Source organism: Lygodium microphyllum, chromosome 24 (genome assembly GCF_053477565.2).
Source record: "Lygodium microphyllum isolate KBCC chromosome 24, Lygodium_microphyllum_v1.1.10, whole genome shotgun sequence".
NCBI classification, from domain to species: Eukaryota; Viridiplantae; Streptophyta; class Polypodiopsida; order Schizaeales; family Lygodiaceae; genus Lygodium; species Lygodium microphyllum.
In genome coordinates, this window is record NC_141158.1 from 81,302,587 (window position 1) to 81,319,921 (window position 17,335).

At 46.0% G+C, this 17,335-nt stretch overlaps 1 protein-coding gene across 1 annotated transcript in view; it reads left to right on the plus strand.

Annotated features, from left to right (window-relative positions):
* Positions 1-17,335, plus strand: part of LOC148015292 (carbon-nitrogen hydrolase family protein) — a 99,677-nt gene that overhangs the window by 40,204 nt on the left and 42,138 nt on the right. The window contains exons 5-6 of the mRNA XM_087665723.1: positions 2,584-2,715; positions 14,344-14,512. Coding sequence (XP_087521849.1) covers positions 2,584-2,715; positions 14,344-14,512 — 301 coding nt within the window. The remainder of the gene's footprint in view (positions 1-2,583; positions 2,716-14,343; positions 14,513-17,335) is intronic.

Genomic DNA, 17,335 nt, shown 5'->3' on the forward strand with positions numbered 1-17,335 from the left:
GCAACTCTCAGGTAGGACCATGGCCCATTGCGAAAAAACTCCTGTGGTAGCAGTTGTGCCTGTCTCGGGAAAGTTTGACGGGCGGCATGGGCGGATGAGCTGGTGGCTGTGTGGAGAGGGGAAGGGGGGGCTAGATTGGTAATGAGTGGAGTATGATGGCGTGTGGGGCTCCTCACCTCGTGTGGGGGGATGGGCCACCTGTGCTGGGTGGGGATTAGGGGGGCTGGTTGGCGGGGGTGATGGAGGATCTAGGGATGGTGGGGTGGTCGGATACACACGGCGGGTGTGGGGGGGGGGGGGCAGTAGCTCTGGATGGGGGGGGCTGTGGACTAGGGTCGGGGGGGGGGGTGGGGGATGTGGGCCGTCGGGTGAGGCGGCCTGTGACGCCTCTGTGGGGAGTGGATGTGTGGGCTTGTGGTCCTATCGGGTGAGGCGGGGAGGGGGGGCCGCGTGGTGCTCTGCTGAGGGGGCGACACTCGCCCTTCTGCACCCTACTGCTGTGGCTGTGTCTGAGGGACTGACTGCGGCCCCCCCTACCGTCTCCCTCTATGTTGTCTTTGGACCCGTGTAAAGCCGTCTGCGTCCACCTGTGGGCCTATCGCCGAAGTTGCCTTATCTCCGAAGCGTGTGCACTCTGCTGCCATATGCCCAGAGTCATGGCAACGCAGACACTGCCCTGGCTACCCAGTCACAATGACCTGTTGCTTGAAGGAGTGTTCGTCTGCCTTAATCTCTAGAAATTGTGGTATATTCTTTGTCTATTTCACTGCCACCGGTACCTTCGGGACTCTTGCGGCTGTCACTGTGTCTGTGAAAGAGGCGGGAAGGACAGTGCCGAAGAGCTGTCCGAAGTCTTCCACAAGCTGGCGATACTCTATCGCCAGTCCGAGGAAGAGTAGGGTGATCGGGTGTCTAAGGAAACTATTGTGGAGCGCGAATGCCTCCACTGTGAAGCCACTGTACCAGGGAACCGTATGGATGACCCCCCTCGTGGAGGCATATAGGGTGAGCTAGCCAGTAGCTTACGTGCTACGTCTGCTGAGGTGAGTCATACCATGAAGATCCCTTGACCCATTAGAACTGCCTCCACTATCTGCGCTGTGCCGATGCGCAGCGTGGAGTGAAGCCAATCCCGAAGCTGGGTCCTGGATGGGGAGTGTCCTAGTACTTGACCAAAGATCGCTGTTTCTTTAAGCTTCAGCTCTGTGGCATGGACAGCTAAGAGCTGTTCCTCAGATAGGACGACGTGCAAAGGTGTTTGACTGGGGGGCACTTGTAGAATGCACCGGTGTTTGACCAAAGGTTTCCATTGCATGTTCTTGCTGAGGACCTACCAATCTCGCTATTGTGCTACCCGGGCGGGGGGGGAGTTGCTGTAGAGGGAGGGAGCAACCGGGGGGGGGGGGGGGGTGCTAGACATTGCTGGAGGCCGGGGCACAGCGCGAGGTTTGGGCCTGAGGGCTTGACGGACGGGGCCGTAGGGGTGGGAGAGGTGGTGAATCAGGGCGGAGGATGCGAGGGTGCAGAGGAGGCGGGGGATCAGGGCTGGGGGGGGGGGCAGAACAGGCGGGAGAGAGTTAGCGAGGGGGGACAGCAGGCGGGAGGGGGGGGGAGGGGGAGTAGGCGGGATGGGAGGTGTATGCAGCCAGTACTTGGCCGACGGGGGCAGCGGCGAGGGAAATGGAGGTGGCGCTGGGGGATGGAGCAGAAGGCGCGGGGGGGGGGGGGGGGGGGTTTGGGGCAGAAACAGAAGGCGAGGGAGGTGTAATGGGCTAGAACGCGGGAGGGGGGGGGGGATAGGTGGGGCAGTGTTGAAGTGGAAGGCGGGGGGGAGAACGCAGTGTCACCGGGGGGAGAGCGCTAGGGGCGGCCACGGACAGTCGGCGAGGGGGAGAGCAAGTACGATGGTGGGGGCAGAGCGCAGCACACGCGACGGCTATGTATATGTATATTCATGTGTGTGTGTGCACGTGTGCATGCGTGTGCATGTGGTACACACATGCATGTGTGCACACACACACACACGCATATACATATATATGCATAGACACGTACGTATGTATGTAACGCTATATTTGACATATAGTTTATACGAAAACACGCTCGAATACCTAATATGGTTCTATACTTAATTCTACAATGGTTAACCTCAAGTAATTGATATTGGTAGCCAGGTTATGGATTCAATCCATAGGATGTGACTTGCTACAAACAAACACAAAGATAATGCAACAAGACCTTTGCGGAAAACCTAGGAAGATAAAACTTTAATGGATTGACAAGATGCTGTTAATATAAATTGGTTTATGTCCATGTTGCCACACAATGTGTAAGCTTCTCTTATGAGAATGGATGACCTTGTTATGGCAAGGAACTTTAGAAGATGAAGTGCATTGAAATGGATATCACGTGTGGTGGCAAGTAATTGATGACAGAATGTTCACCACAGAACCAAAAATCTTTTGGTTCTGGTATCCATATGTAATTGAATTGCTAGTTTGTTTTGGATGCAACTGCAGGTAACAAGCTATAGAGGTGCAATAATGTAATTGAATTGCTAGTTTGTTTTGGATGCAACTGCAGGTAACAAGCTATAGAGGTGCAATAAGTAGCTGGAGGGAGCAAGCCAGTCATCAAATTCCTTTCCCTTGTGTCAAAGTCGAGGCAAAACTCACGAGTGATTCTTTTAGCAGATTTCCGTCATTACCTGTTGAGGTAAGCAGAAGCCCTTTTAATTTATCCTCAGTTCTGTTACAAATATCCTTGACTCCTATTCAGTCATCTCATTATGGTTAATAATTGTCTGAAAGCAGTTTGTCTGCAATCAAATTGGAAGGTATAGACATGATTTCATGTTTCATCTAATTTAAGATCAATGAAGGCCTTTTTTGTTTTAATGGCATCTTATGACGAATTCTGGTATTCAGGCCCACAGATCTTTGTACACCTATGTTTTTGAGTTTGTTTCAGTCAAAATTCACTACTGTTTGAAAGCCTTGATGCCATGGTAGGGTAGCCCCAGCATTGCTGAGACTATTGGGATTCAAAGTAGTGCAACACAAGGCTCAGAAGCTTTAGGCACATGACATTAGAACAAAAATAGTGGGCAGACGGCTGAGGGCTGGCGTAGTGGATTGAACTTTGGCAGCAGGCTAAGGAGGCATGAAGAGAGATAGGGAGGGGCTGGTGGGCTGGGGTTGCAAAGGAAGGGGGTGCTGTGTGTGGCAGACTGAGAGGGGTGGGAGGGAGTTTACAGGCTGAAGAAAGTCATTATGTTTTAAAGCTTGTGAGATTTTGAGTTTTATTCCACACCAAAGAGGCTTAGAATATTGTAATGGAGCAAGTTCCACTTTCCTGGATGGTCGATGGTGCATGTTGTGCCATGGAGGTCTATGGTAGGCTACAAGGATTCCTTGGTCAGCCTTGTCCTATTTGGTTGGAGGTGCTATATTTTCTGTTGCATTAATGGAAATCATTGCCATTAGCTTATAGAATCAAGGAAGTGTTGGTGAATCTTAGGATGGCCTCTCATAAACTGCACTGGTATATGTATGCTATAGGAGACAAGTAAAGGCTGACACAGCGACCGAGGCTGGTTGTGAATGGCATGACGGCACTGCTGTTTGACCTCAAATGGGTCCCTTTTGTAGGCTATTGCTTTTGGTGTGGAAGAATGATTCTTCAGAGGAGAGGATTGGGATCCTTGAGTAGCTTGAACCTCCTATTGTATAGGATATCTTAAGAGTAGATATGAAGTGCAAAGCTGAATAGGTTACTCTAGATAAGACTGGAGGGACTTGAGTTGATGGAGCAGGTCTCTGTAGAGGCATATCTTCTCCAAAACATATACTTGTAGGCAAGGGATGTTTTTGGGAGTTGCATGCCACCAAGCTGGTGGTTTTGTTCACCACATGGAATCATCTCTAGGGAGACTTATATGGTCATCCTAATCTCTTACAATTTGGTGCCTTTTGTCAAACAAGCCAAACAAAATAAATTCCTTTTAGTGTTGATGCCTACAGTCACACTATTTGTCTTTGGGATTGTAAGCATGACCTTCGTTTGGTATCAGTAGACTCTTATCCTAGGGTAGTGTAGGGGATCCCATACCTAGTCCTCAATATAGAAGCTTCATGAGAAATGAAAGACAAGGTGTGGATGCCTATTCATGTGCCCTGGATTTAATGGTGGAAATGTATGCCCTCTTGTATTGAAACAACCATGTACAAATCTTTCATCTTAATGGATCCATGATTCTGCATCCAAAACTAATTATGAGTTGTTTGCGAAAATTATAAGTGTATAATTAGTTATAACCAAGTGACATATTGAAACTGTCATGTCACTTGGTTATAACTAATTATTGAAACTGTCATGTCACTTGGTTATAACTAATTATAACCAAGTGACATGACAGTTTCAATAATTTGTTATTCTAGAAAATCTCTAAAGTCTATTATACTACAATGGAAGGAGATCACTGCTCATGTGCCTAGCACAACTTGAGATTCGTCCAACTTTAAACAAAAAAGGGTTGCTGTCCTAAACTTGCTACGCATAGTTGCCAAGGGTTTCTGAAACGGGAGGTATGAAATGGGTTTCAACGAGTTTTGTAAAATGTTAGAAATGGGTTTCATTCAAGATATAGAAAAGTATGAAAGTTTTATATGCATATACTATATGACTTATGTGACATAGAAAACACAAATTGACATTATTTATTATTCTATACAATGCAAATGAACATTCAACATAGCATCAATATTTGCATGCATCATGGTCCACTTTCCATGCCCAACATCAATTTTTGCTATGAAAGGAACCATCACTATATGCAATCATCATGAATAACAGCTTAAAAACAAAAATCCGGCAATCAATGCCGATATCCATGTCAACATGTTAAGTAAATCCATGATAAACGATGATTATAAAGGGTGAGAAGACTAACTAGCCAATGCCTCTGTCTTGGGATTATTTTGAGGTTTTTCTCTTGAATCAAGACCATTGGAATCAACTCCACCTACTTACAGGTGTTCTTCGATGTCATGTGGGGATTGGCATTACCTTAGAGCATCAATTGATACCTCTCCTTCTGAGCATTACATAGAAGCTTCTATATTGGAGCTCAACTAGACTCTCATTAGTAGGGAGAGTAATGGTTGCCAACCAAGTTTTCTGGCGACCATGTGGTACATTACTTCTTGTTGGGCATTCTCTAGGTTATGCATTGTCTAGGTGAAGCGCCTCATTAGGAACTTCTTTTGGTTGGCAGGAGATGGAGCCCACGAGAGCGAAGGTGGCTTGGGATGTCATCATACAACCTAGATCTAGAGGAGGATTAGGGATCATAGACCCAGATAGCTAGAGTAAAGCCTTATTGGTTAAGCTTATCATTAGGGATATACTTCTAGGCATGGAGTGTTGGAAGAAACTTTTGATGGGGAAGCTATAGGTATGACACCTATACACGGAGGACCATAGAAGCCCAGCATTCATTGGATATTAGGAGAACAACACTAGAGATTTAGGGAGGAGCTTTGAGGCCAGATTTGCGGCTTTCATTATTAGAGCATGGAGATCATTATCTTCGAGGCTTCACTAGCTCCCCCTGACTACTACCAAAAGAGAAAATTGTTGGCATGAGTTCCAAGGTGGCTGCTAAACCCTAATTTCTGCAGAGAATCAGGGTCTACAGCAGAATTCTCACTGTTATCCACCAAGTTTGGTTGAGAACACCTTCAATTGGCTGAGAGAAACTGAGATACTCAGGGGATAGGGATAGGTTGAAGAGGGTGAGAGAATGCTGAGATGAGAGAGAAATTAGAGTTTCCTCACAGGAAATGCTTCCGATCTGCCTGTTGCCTGCTCCAACCAGCAATTAATGCAGTTATGCCTGCTGCTTGGGGGCATAAGACCTGCTGTTGGCTGCATTAAATGCTACTGCCTGCTGTTCCTAATGCCATAAATGCTGTTGCATGGTTGTGGAGCGTTCTTGGCAGCTGTCATCTGCAGCAGTCAATAGCCTCCTACAGCTCCCCAAAATTGATCAGCAGCCTCTTCTCTCTCACAGCCAGCCAATCAAGTGAATGAGACTCCCCAGCCCCCAAACAGCCTTCTCTACCGTTGCATGGTCATTTTTGCCAAGTGGTAGCCTTCTAATTCCATTTTTCAGTAATTTTCAGCAATTAATTAATTCTGAAAATTAATTTCAGCCCTTTTGACCTTGCCCAAAATTAATTGGTTAGGCCATTTGCAACCTGAAGTGGTCCCCGGCCTTAACTGACCCTTAGATGGGCATTAATTAATTAATTAATGCCTAGTCGCTAGTATCATCACTAACACTTAATGGCCAATTCATTGTCCTAGGGCCAAAATTGACACCAACTGACATCCAAAACTCAATTGACATAACTTGTCACAACTTTTGCCTTTGACACCCACTGCTTCCTTGGGGTCCTTGGCTTGTTATCATGAAATAACTACCATGTGCATCACATGTGCCTTACAACATTGCACATTTGATTATTAAACTAATCAAATAGTACTAGCAAGAGCAAAGCATCTTAAAAATTTCACATCCCTGTGACAAACCTCCCCCTTGAAATACTTGCAATTGTCCTCGATTGCACTACATTGTGCCAAAGCAAAAGTATATTGTAGTGGAATTTCCATAAGGTGTCATAGTCACAACATTGGCCACTGCAGTCTAACCATGCCATATGCCCAAAACTTGTTGAAAACTTCTATCCAACATTAAAAAAAAAGTCCAAAACTGTCGCTTTAAACTCATTGGATGCATCCATTACTGTTGTTTCTCAACTGTTATAACTACCCAACCATAGTAAAGCATATACCTAGCATAAACCATGTCTAGAATGGCCAATGGCATTCACTAAACATGTTGTTGTCCTCCATGGAACCAACTGAAAACCATTGAAGATTGAGCATAAACTGATCATGAACTAATTATTTGTTGATGTGAAAACTGATAAAAAATTGTTATAAGTGTGATCCCAAATTGATCACAAACTGAATGCAACAATTGATAAAAAAAGAATGCAAAAATTGATACATAGCGAATCCCAAGTTGACCATAAACAGATCTCTAGCTAATAAAAAACCGAGCTCAAAATGATTAGAAATTGATGCAAAAACTCATGCATAAGTATAGACTTAGAGCCGCGATAACAACCATACTCATCTGCATATATCTCATAGTGACTAGTATACTGAATAGTGACCTCATGGTAGACATACTATCAGCACAATACCTTGGATGTATACTGAATACATTCGAGATCTACTATATACGAGAGTTGTCTACAATTGGAGTGGAAATGCTACCTCCCCCTTGACAATTAGGCACTGCTCTAGACCCTTGCTATACATTCTTCGAGCAAGTGCTTTAGCCGAAAAAAGCTCCAGCCGTCGCGTCGCCTGATACCCCCGCCTCCCTCACGATCGTCACCTGCACTAGCGCCCCCTCCTTCCTCGCCACTGCCACGATCGTCCCGTGGTCTCGTATACGGGCGGTGAGGCTCGGGCCAATAGAGGTGCATATGCCTCCACTCTTGCTGTGGGCACTGATGGCGTGCTCCGAGTAAGTGCGTGAACTGCTCGGGAGTACGTTTCCTACCCGTTGGGCGTGGGCGGGAGTGAGCTTGTGCTCCTGTATAAGTAAGATGTCGATCCGTCTGGCAAGGAAAGGCTGTAGCTCGTGCCGAACAATGAACTTCTTGGAACCACGTGCTCCACTATAGTGGAGGCTATTCACATTCTAGGATGCAAGATGTAAACTCATGGGGATATCTGTGACTGACCAAACAAACATCTGTTCGGTGTGGAAGCTGTTGATGAGGAAGAGGAGCTATGAGGCATGATACGCTTCGCTGCCGGCGTGGACGGTGAGCTCCATCCCCCCCTGGTAGCCCTTGGGTGGACCATGGGGGTGATGGATGCGCCTAGTGGTACCACCAAGGCATCTATTAGCCAAGCTGAGAGGTGAGACTCTGTCCATTGGTAAAAACGGGCCGCCTGTGCCAGGGGCCACTCGATCACATCCATTGGGGCTCTCCACTACTGCGGAGGGGCTCGAAAGATAATGCTCAGATATGGAACCTCAGCCCCAGCCCAGCCCCAGCCCTCGAGTTAATGTCCATCATGGAATGTTGCCACTGTTGGGAGAAAAGTGCCAGTCTTCCTTCTCCTAGCCACTGGGAGATGTAATCTGCCACTTGGTTCTTCACCTTCTCCTCTATTTGGGTCGACGTTCAATCCCCCGTGTGAGACGTCTGAAGAAAAAAGGCGTAGTTGGGTCCATCTGGTGGTGCTAGTAGATGGACCTTGCCGCTCCTTGACTTGTGTACCACGAAGATTCCCACCTCTAGGGGTAGTGGGAACTCTCCACGCTCCACAACTCTCAGGTAAGATCACCGCTCACTGCGAAAGAACTCATGTAGTAGCAGCTGCGCATGTTGTGGGAAAGTGTGACGGGCGGCATGGACGGAAGAGTTGGTGGTTGTGTAGGGAGGGGGGAGGGCTAGACTGCTGGTGAGTGGAGGATGTCGGTGTATGGGACTCCTCACCTCTTGTGGGGAGGGGGGGAATGGGTGAGGGGGGGGGGGTCACTTGTACTGGGTAGGGATTAGGGGTACTTGTCGGCGGGGGGGATGGTAGAGAGGGGGAGGATCGAAGGGTGGTGGGATGGTTGGAGGTACACGGCGGGTGTAGGGGGGGAGGGGTGGTAGCTCTAGAGGGGGGAGGCTGTGGACTAGGGTCGGGGGGGGGGGGTGGATGTGTAGGCTTGTGGTCCTGCCGAGTGGGGTGAGGAGGGGGGGGCCGTGCGGTGTTCTGCCGGGGGGCAATGTCGCCCTCTTGCTCCTTGTTGCCGTGGCTGTGTCTGAGGGATTGGTTGCGGCCCCCCTTGCCGTCTCCCTCTTTGTCGTCTCTGTGGGGGTGTGAAGTCGTCCGCATCTACCTGTGGGCCTGTCGACGAAGCTGCCTTGGCTCCGAAGCGCGTGCACTCTGCTGCTAGATGCCCAAAGTCATGGCAATGTAGGCATTGCTTGAGCTGGCCTGTCACAATAACCTACTGCGTAAAGGAGTGTGCGCTTGCCTCAATCTCTAGAAACTGTGATATGTTCTTTGTCTCTTTTACTGCCACCCGTACCTTTGGGACTCCTGCGGCTGTCATTGCATTCGCAAAAGAGGCGGAAAGGACAGCGCCGAAGAGCCATCCAAAGTCTTTCACAAGCTGACGATACTCTATTGCCAGTCCGAGGAAGAGTAGGGTGACCGGATGTCTAAGGAAACTGTTGTGGAGCACAAATGCCTCCATTGTGAAACCACTGTACCAGGGGACCATGTAAATACCCCCCTTCGTGGAGGCATAGGGTGAACTGGCCACTAACTCTTAGGTTGCGTCTGCCGAGGTGAGTCGTACCATGAAGATCCCTTGCCCCATGAGAATCGCCTCCACAATCTGCACCGTGCCAATGTGCAGCGTGGAATGAAGCCAGTTCCGAAGCTGAGCCCTAGACGGGGAGTGTCTTAGGACCTAACCAAAGATTGCTGTTTCTTTTAGCTCCAGCTCTGTGGTACGGACTGCTAAGAGTTGTTCCTGAGAGAGGACTACGTGCAAGGTGTTTGACTTGGGGGACACTCTCAGAATGCACCGGCGTTTGACCAGAGGTTTCCATTGCGCGTCCCTTCTGAGAACCTACCCAACACACTGCTGTACTGCTGGAGGAGGGGGTGTTGTTGCTGCAAGTAGAGGGAGCAATCGGAGGGGGGGGGGGAAGGTGTGATAGGGAGGATGGGGGGGTCTATTTTCTGATGGCGGTGGAGGCACCAGGCACCACGGGTGATTGCGCCAGGCTGGAGTTGCACAGGTGGGGGGCTTGGATCCACAGGGTGAAGGCCAACGAGTGCTTGGGGGGTCGGAGTGGCGTTGCTGAGTGTGGTGGGCCTAGAACATCCGCCTGGGGGTAGCGTGGGAGAGAAACTAGGACAGAGAGGGAAGGGGGGCAGCACGGATGGTTGCAGGTGGGCGAACTCACCGTGCGAATGGGGGTGCCAGCCGGGGGGGGGGCACTAGGAGGCGGTGTAGAGGAGACAGGGGGTGGGGGGCTACAAGGGCGCGGGGGTGGGGGGGGGTGGGGGGCAGTGTAATGGCGGGGAGGAGGGGCGCAGGGCATAGTGCGGTGGCAAGGAGGGTGTGGGGCAGCGTAGTGCGGAGAGGGGAGGGGCAGCGCGATGGCGGGTGGTAGGCGAGAGGGAGGGGGGGTGCAACGCTAGTCCATTGGGGGGGGGGTTTTCGACGGGTTGCGATGGTGCGAGGGCAGTGACGTGTCGGTAGGGAGCAGGGAAAAAAAAAAGAAGATAGCTAAGCTAAAGCTGATAGGGGAAACAATGGTGCAAGACTAGAGGCACCTCTGAGGCCAATGTTAATTGGAAAGAGATTAAAAAGGCCATAAGAGGATGCTACTTGCCTACTAACCTATTAAGTCTATCAAGATGAATGAACTATTCAACCTTAGATATCAAAATTTGTCCTTGGAAGTGTATTAGTCATGCTTTGTCACTTTAAGAAAGCACATATTAATCATGGAAATATTTGACCAAGTGGCGAGGTTTTGTTAAGGTCTTGATCGTCCCTTTAGCACACAATTATTGTCTATGCAGCCAAGTGACCTATAAGACACACTTGTTCAAGAAAATCCCTTAGTGAAAACATCTGACAAGATGCCTAATACCCAATGCTATTGGAGGAAAAAACAATCAGTGCAGTGGTTAGAAATCTTACCTCAAGAGAGGACAATCAAACCAATAATATGGTCAAAGGAAGAAGGGATAAATAACGAATGTTTTGGGCTTTACCCTTGGGATCTCCCTAATTTTCTGATTTTCCAGCTTGCTTCCCATTGGGACAGTCCTTTGCAATGTGACCCTCTTGCTCACAAATAAAGTATTTGCTAATGCTTAGCTAGCTTCTCATCAAAGAAGCGACTAATAGACAAGACTTCAGTAGAACAAAGCATAGGAGCCATTAATTCCCTATGCAGTGCCAATGCTTTCTAGCCCTTTCTTTGCTGTTTTGACATCTTTTCAGGCTGATTTTCAGATCTTCCCCTTTTCTCAACCTTTGACTACTTCTTATTTAGCGTCTCCCCACTATCCTGGAAGCCCAGATCCTCCCCACGCAACAAAGCATCGACTATAGCGGTAGTCTCTATGAGTCGAGACATGTTAGACACAATGGATTTTATGCAAAAATCCTAGATTCCTTTAGGTAGCCCACATACATACTTTTTACTTTGTCATGAAGGGGTACCAGATGATAAGAAGTGACGAGCAGCAATGCATCCCAAAACTTCTTATTGTATTACTCCACATTCTTGCATTCCTTTGCATTAAACTTATTCCAAGCTATTATGATGCCCATCTCAAAAATACTTGTCAACCAATTTAATGCAAAAATTTTCTTGAAGTATATCCATGTTGACGGTGCTCTTCCTTGTTTTAAGAGTGTGGACCACCATTGCAATGCATTCCCCTTCAAGAAAGTGGTTGCCTTCCGAATCTCAGAGGATTCGGGGAAGTTTTCCCCCGAATAGGCTGCATCAAAGAGCTCAATGAAAGTCAAAGCTTTCAGCCCATCTTGTGCACTACTGAAGGACTCAAACTTCACCTCTTTTCCACCCTCATCAGTCTTTTGCTGCCCCTTTGGGAGTCAAGTTGTCATACATTGGCTACTGCAAGAAGGGTGCATTTGCTAAATTTACATCATGACCAAAACCAAAAGAAGCATTTGCATGACCAATGCTCATTCCAGCCATACCCGAATTATACATTAGGCCTTGCACACCATGCATTGGTTGCTGCATAGTTCAAGAATCGGATGAGGATAGTAGCAAATCTCTTGTGGAATTGTCAAATGCAAGGTCATCATGGTAGTGCCATTCCAATGGATTTTGGACAGTTGGGCATGCATACAATGATGGGGCAGCTAGGATACTTTGGTGGTAGCACAAATTTTCATGCAATGGTTAGACAAGGACCATATACCGGAATATGTGGCACAGCTCCTTGTCATTAGTGTCATTTTGCCAACAACAATGTTTTCAGCTTGCTGTCCATCATGTGAGCCTTGTCCAAGATCATGCATTGCATTTGTTCATATTGAGAGAAATTATCATTGCTTGATTCCATCTCACTATATAAAGACATCTTGCTGTAATTTCTTATCTGAACATAAAATTGAGCACTAGTACAAAGCTACCTAGCATTTTAGCTCACCAAATTGGTTACACACAACCATTGTATTTTTCATCTACTTAGTTACTCTTCATAGAGTTCCTTGTACTTTGTATCTACCTTTGGGGGGGGGGGGGGGTTTCTATGAGATGTTATTAATAAAATTCTCTTTTCTTGGAAAAAAATGATATTCTCTTCTTTGAAAAAAGTTAATGCAATCATAATTCTGTTGATAGTAATGGCACATGGGAGTTATGTGACTTTGCCTATTGGCCGGTGTGCTAGAGGGAGAAAATGGTTAAATGCATATCTAATAGTAGTATCAATTGCCAAAAGGCAAGGCTTGTTGCCAAAGGGTATGCCTAGTAGCATGGGATTGGCCATGGTGAGATCTTTTCCCCCACTTCATGTATGATGACCATTTCACAATGTCATTGCATTGGCTGCTTTGATCGGTGTGTGCATTAGTTGGATGCAAAGAGTAGCTTTTTGAATGGTGATTTACATGGGGAGGTTTATGACACACAATCTCTTGGCTTTTTTTAGAAAGGCTTAGTGGGCAAGGTGTGCTGGTTGCGTAAGGCCTTGTATGGTTCGAAACATTTACTTGGGGCACGGTATGTGAAGATACATTCTCATTTGATTGCTCTTGGTTTTAGTAACACACACACACACACACACACACACACACACACACACACACACACACACACACAGAGCACAATCTATATCCATAGGAATGGAGATGATCTCTTGATTGTCATCCCTTATGTGGATGATGCACTATTGATTGGGCCCCATGAGACACATATTGCAGCCTTGAAGGTTGAATTACATCATTCATTTGGGACAATGGTCTCCCTCTCTTATCCATATTGACAGTTAGTCATGGCAATTGGGAGAAACCCAATGTTTCATACCCGCATTAAGCACATTGAGGTGCATTATCATTATGCTAGATAGAGGTTCCTTGAACGAGAGATAGGACAATCTAGCACATGTATTTACTAAGGTTCTTTTGAGAGGATCCTTGCATAAGTCTTTAGGCCTGCTACGATTTGGGGATTGATTTGCCATTCCTTGTGTATGTTTACATCATTCAGTTCATCGGGGTTTCTTACACTTTGCAACCATAGGAACAATTCTAGTCACTACATCCCTCGAGTTCGGTTTTGGGGCTACCCAGTTGGATAACCTTTATCCGCAAACCTCCCCACCAAGGAGGGTTATCATCGCTTCCTCTTTGGTCCCGTGGGGGCCTAGCAACCATGAGAGTCATGAATGAGATTCCCAAGAAATCATGTTTCTGCGTTGTTTTGGTGTGAATGCTCCCTTATCCATGGGCACTTTTTACCGACTAGTTGGAGGAGGGTTTTTTCTCATATGAACACCCAGTTTGATTGTGGTATCACAGTACCTTAGGGATTATAATTTCATTCCATTGTTCTCACATTAGTGGATGTGACCTTCCAATAGTCTCCTCTTGTTGTTTACTATTCACTGTGTGCGTGTGTGTGTGCGTGTGCGCAATTGAGCATTAAACCAATAGGAAACTTGTTTCATATTTGGGAATTTCATAAGCTTATTAAACACCTATTTTAAAATTTCAAAAAAGCCCTACTATGATAATATGTTTGAACTTTTGTAATCACCTTTTATAACAGATTTTTTCTACACAATGTGTTGGATATTTGCATTGATTGCAAGACTTTTGTTTATGTTGTTGTTTGTGATGCATGCATATATTGATGGCTTCTTCTATAGGTAAAGCTAATGTGAGTCATGGATAATGGATCACAATGCATGTAAATCTTCACGCTATGCTGAATTTTCATTGGCATTGCATGAAATGATGAATCATGATCAATTTGTGTTTGCTACATTGCATGAGCCATATTCTATGTTATATGTAGTTTTATAGTTCTTTTCCATCTCGAATGATACCCGTTTATAAGCTTTTATGAAACTTGTATGAAACCTATGAAACCCATTCCATACCTCCCATATCAGAAACTCCTGGCAACTATGGATGTATGGCATGGCTGGGAAGAAAGGGATAGTCTAAACTTTTTGCATTGCTTGTAGGTTAGATACTATGTTCCAGAAGAGGAGATAGCATTGGGTCCGGCTTGCTGGTTGTGGGACTATTTGCGTAGGAGTGGGGCTACAGGTTATTTGTTGCCACTCTCTGGTGGAGCAGACAGCTCCTCAGTTGCCGCCATTGTTGGCTGTATGTGCCAGCTAGTTATCAAAGGTATAAAATACTTGGTAAACAGGAGTCTAGTACATAGCTTTTAGTTCTTCTTTCTGCATCTGCTAATTCAATAGGAATTTCTGAGTCTGGGTACCTTACCACTACAATTTTCTGATTTGTAGTTGCTTGTTTCATTCTTCCTGCACCGTCACTCAAGCATCAGTTGATAATGTAACTCTCCAGTTAAAACTAGAGTGTAGAAAAACCCTACATTTATGGCTGCGCACCAATGCACAGAATCATGCAATGAAATGTAGATGGTGCAACTCTTGGAAAATATCTTATGGAGCTCATATTATTAAGGTCCTTTTCTCTGCTCGCACTGGCTATGCACCTTCACCATATTGATGAGGATGATGGATGATTTAAACATAGCACCTCCATTTGCACAGCATTTTGACCTTCAGTGACCTTCAGACTTCTAAGAAAAGCACAAGCTTCATAAATGCAGCTTTGTAAAGGTAGTACTAATCTTGGTAAAGTGAACATCTCCAAACTCTATAAACTTTCACATATATTTTCTAATTGTTGTGTATACAGAATAACTCATGTTGAAGCCCCGGGACCAGCACTGTTGTAGAAATAAACCGCCTGAGGTAGTGGCATCACTGGATGGGTGGATAGAAAAATGTTGCGATGGAGATACTTGACAATTGCTTGCCAACAATTGTCCATCATCTAGGCAAGTGCTTAGTTGTGTTTTAGACATAAGCCGCTTGAGGTAGTGGGATCTTTGGATGGATGGTTAGAAAAATGCTGAGATGGAGGTGCTTGACGATTACTTGCCAATCATTGTTTGCATGTAGGCAAGTGTTTGGTAATAGAATCGGCTCACCCTTGCCAAACTACTGTATCATACAGTCCTTCGTCTGACTCCTTATGGTCTCCTCCACCTCCTATTTAGTCCATGTGCTGAGTGCTTCACATGAAGCAAGCAATAGTTGGGCTCATTAGAAGGGGCCAATGGACAAAGCTTTCCATCACTAGACTTATAGGTGGTGAAAATTCTCACCTTCAAGGGAGGAGGAGCATAGTGTAACATGCAACATTCTAATAGTGAAGGTTGAAAGGTGGAGTTCATGCTTACCACCCTACACCAAAGTGTGACAACTAATTTTAGGGCCCTTTTGGGGGGGGGGGGGGTGGGGGGTTTATGGAGAGTTGCTTGCCTTGCACTTCTTGTCATAGGGGGGAGGTAGGTGAGATATGATAGTCTCATGCACACCGCGGGGTTCTTTTTAGGGGGGGAGGGGGGGGGGAGGTGGAGAGTGATCAAGCGGTTTTGTTTATTTATTTTATTTTTGGGGTTTTAAAGCGAGGGGAGAGTGGATATGCATGTAGAGTTGGAGTCAAGAGGGGTGGAGATGGAAGGGATCCAATGGGGGAGCACAGTGAGGGTACAACATGGGGTTCCATCCATAGTGGGGAAATGTGTGTAGATGGGTGCATAGAGATGGTTAGCCAGATAGTTACCTATGTGTATTGATGAACGTAAGAGGAATGGATATTAGACTCATCTTCTTGTCAGAGAGCCAAACGGGCTCATGCTGAGAGCATAGGAGCTAGCAACAAACGGGGTAATAACCACAAAACCAAGAGTTGGTGCTCCATACCACCAGCCCACATTGTCCCAATATACGCACGTGTCAGCCTACATGTCAAGAGTCCAAGAGTGGTAATCACACAATATGAATGTACACACTAGGGCCTCAAGTCCTCTTAATATGACTTGGCTGCTCTACCCTTGAAGTGCCCCTAGTATATTCGCACCAAGTCACTTCATGGTCACAGTGACCAATGCAACTAGTGTCCATTTGGATGTCCAAGGATATAATATATATGACTCAAGGTCCTATTGTGCGGATTCACTGTGTGATCACCACTCTTGAACTCTTGGTCCATAGGTCGATGAGCCAGTACCTTGGGATGGCGTGGGTTGGTGGCATGAGACGCTAGCACTTGGGATGTGGTTTGGACCTGGTTTATTGCTAGTGCCCATCATGATGTCCAAGAATGTAACAAAGCATGAAAATCCAAAGAGAAGACTTAGTGAACCCTATCTTGGCCTATCTTGGAGCTTTACATGTAGGAGTGATGCATGTATGATGTGGCCAAGGATTGCGATCATAGAGTACTTTTTTGCAACTCACATTGATTGAAATTGTTCCTCCTATCATGAGGAGATGTATTTTTGAAACCTCACTTAACATGTGGATTAATTTTTAATCACATGGCTAAGTAAATGTTGCACATGCGAGGTGTAACTAGGGTTAGAGTAAATTTATGAGCTTGAGACATGAGGAATTCACGGGATGTCAAGGGTAAAAGTTGCTATATGCCACATAGGTACTTGGTGGTATCTGGTGCAAGTTGTTAGCTTAGATCATTCATTTGGCCATACGTGTCAACTAGCGACGCTAGAGAAGTAGCATTTAATGGTACCTTATGCCAATCTGATAGTCAAAGATGGTGCAGAGACACTTGGGAATGGAAGTTGCTTAACAAATTTAATTATTGACCAGTTAGATTATTTTTATCGGCACTGAAATAATTATTAAATTAAATTTCAGTATTTAAAGACTAAAAATTAATATTTAATTATGGATAATGCTGGAAAAACCATTTGAGAAGGCTTTCACTTGTCAAAAATGCCCATGGAAGATTGGTAAACGTCTTTAGAGGCTGGAGAGAGGCATTTTTAGTGCATTTATCTTGAGAGAGGGAGGAGATACTACTGGTTTGATCTGCAGCCATTGGAAGACCTTGTGAGGTAGCCAAGAGCAGGAAAAGACCAATCAACAGCAGATGACAGCATCTATGGGC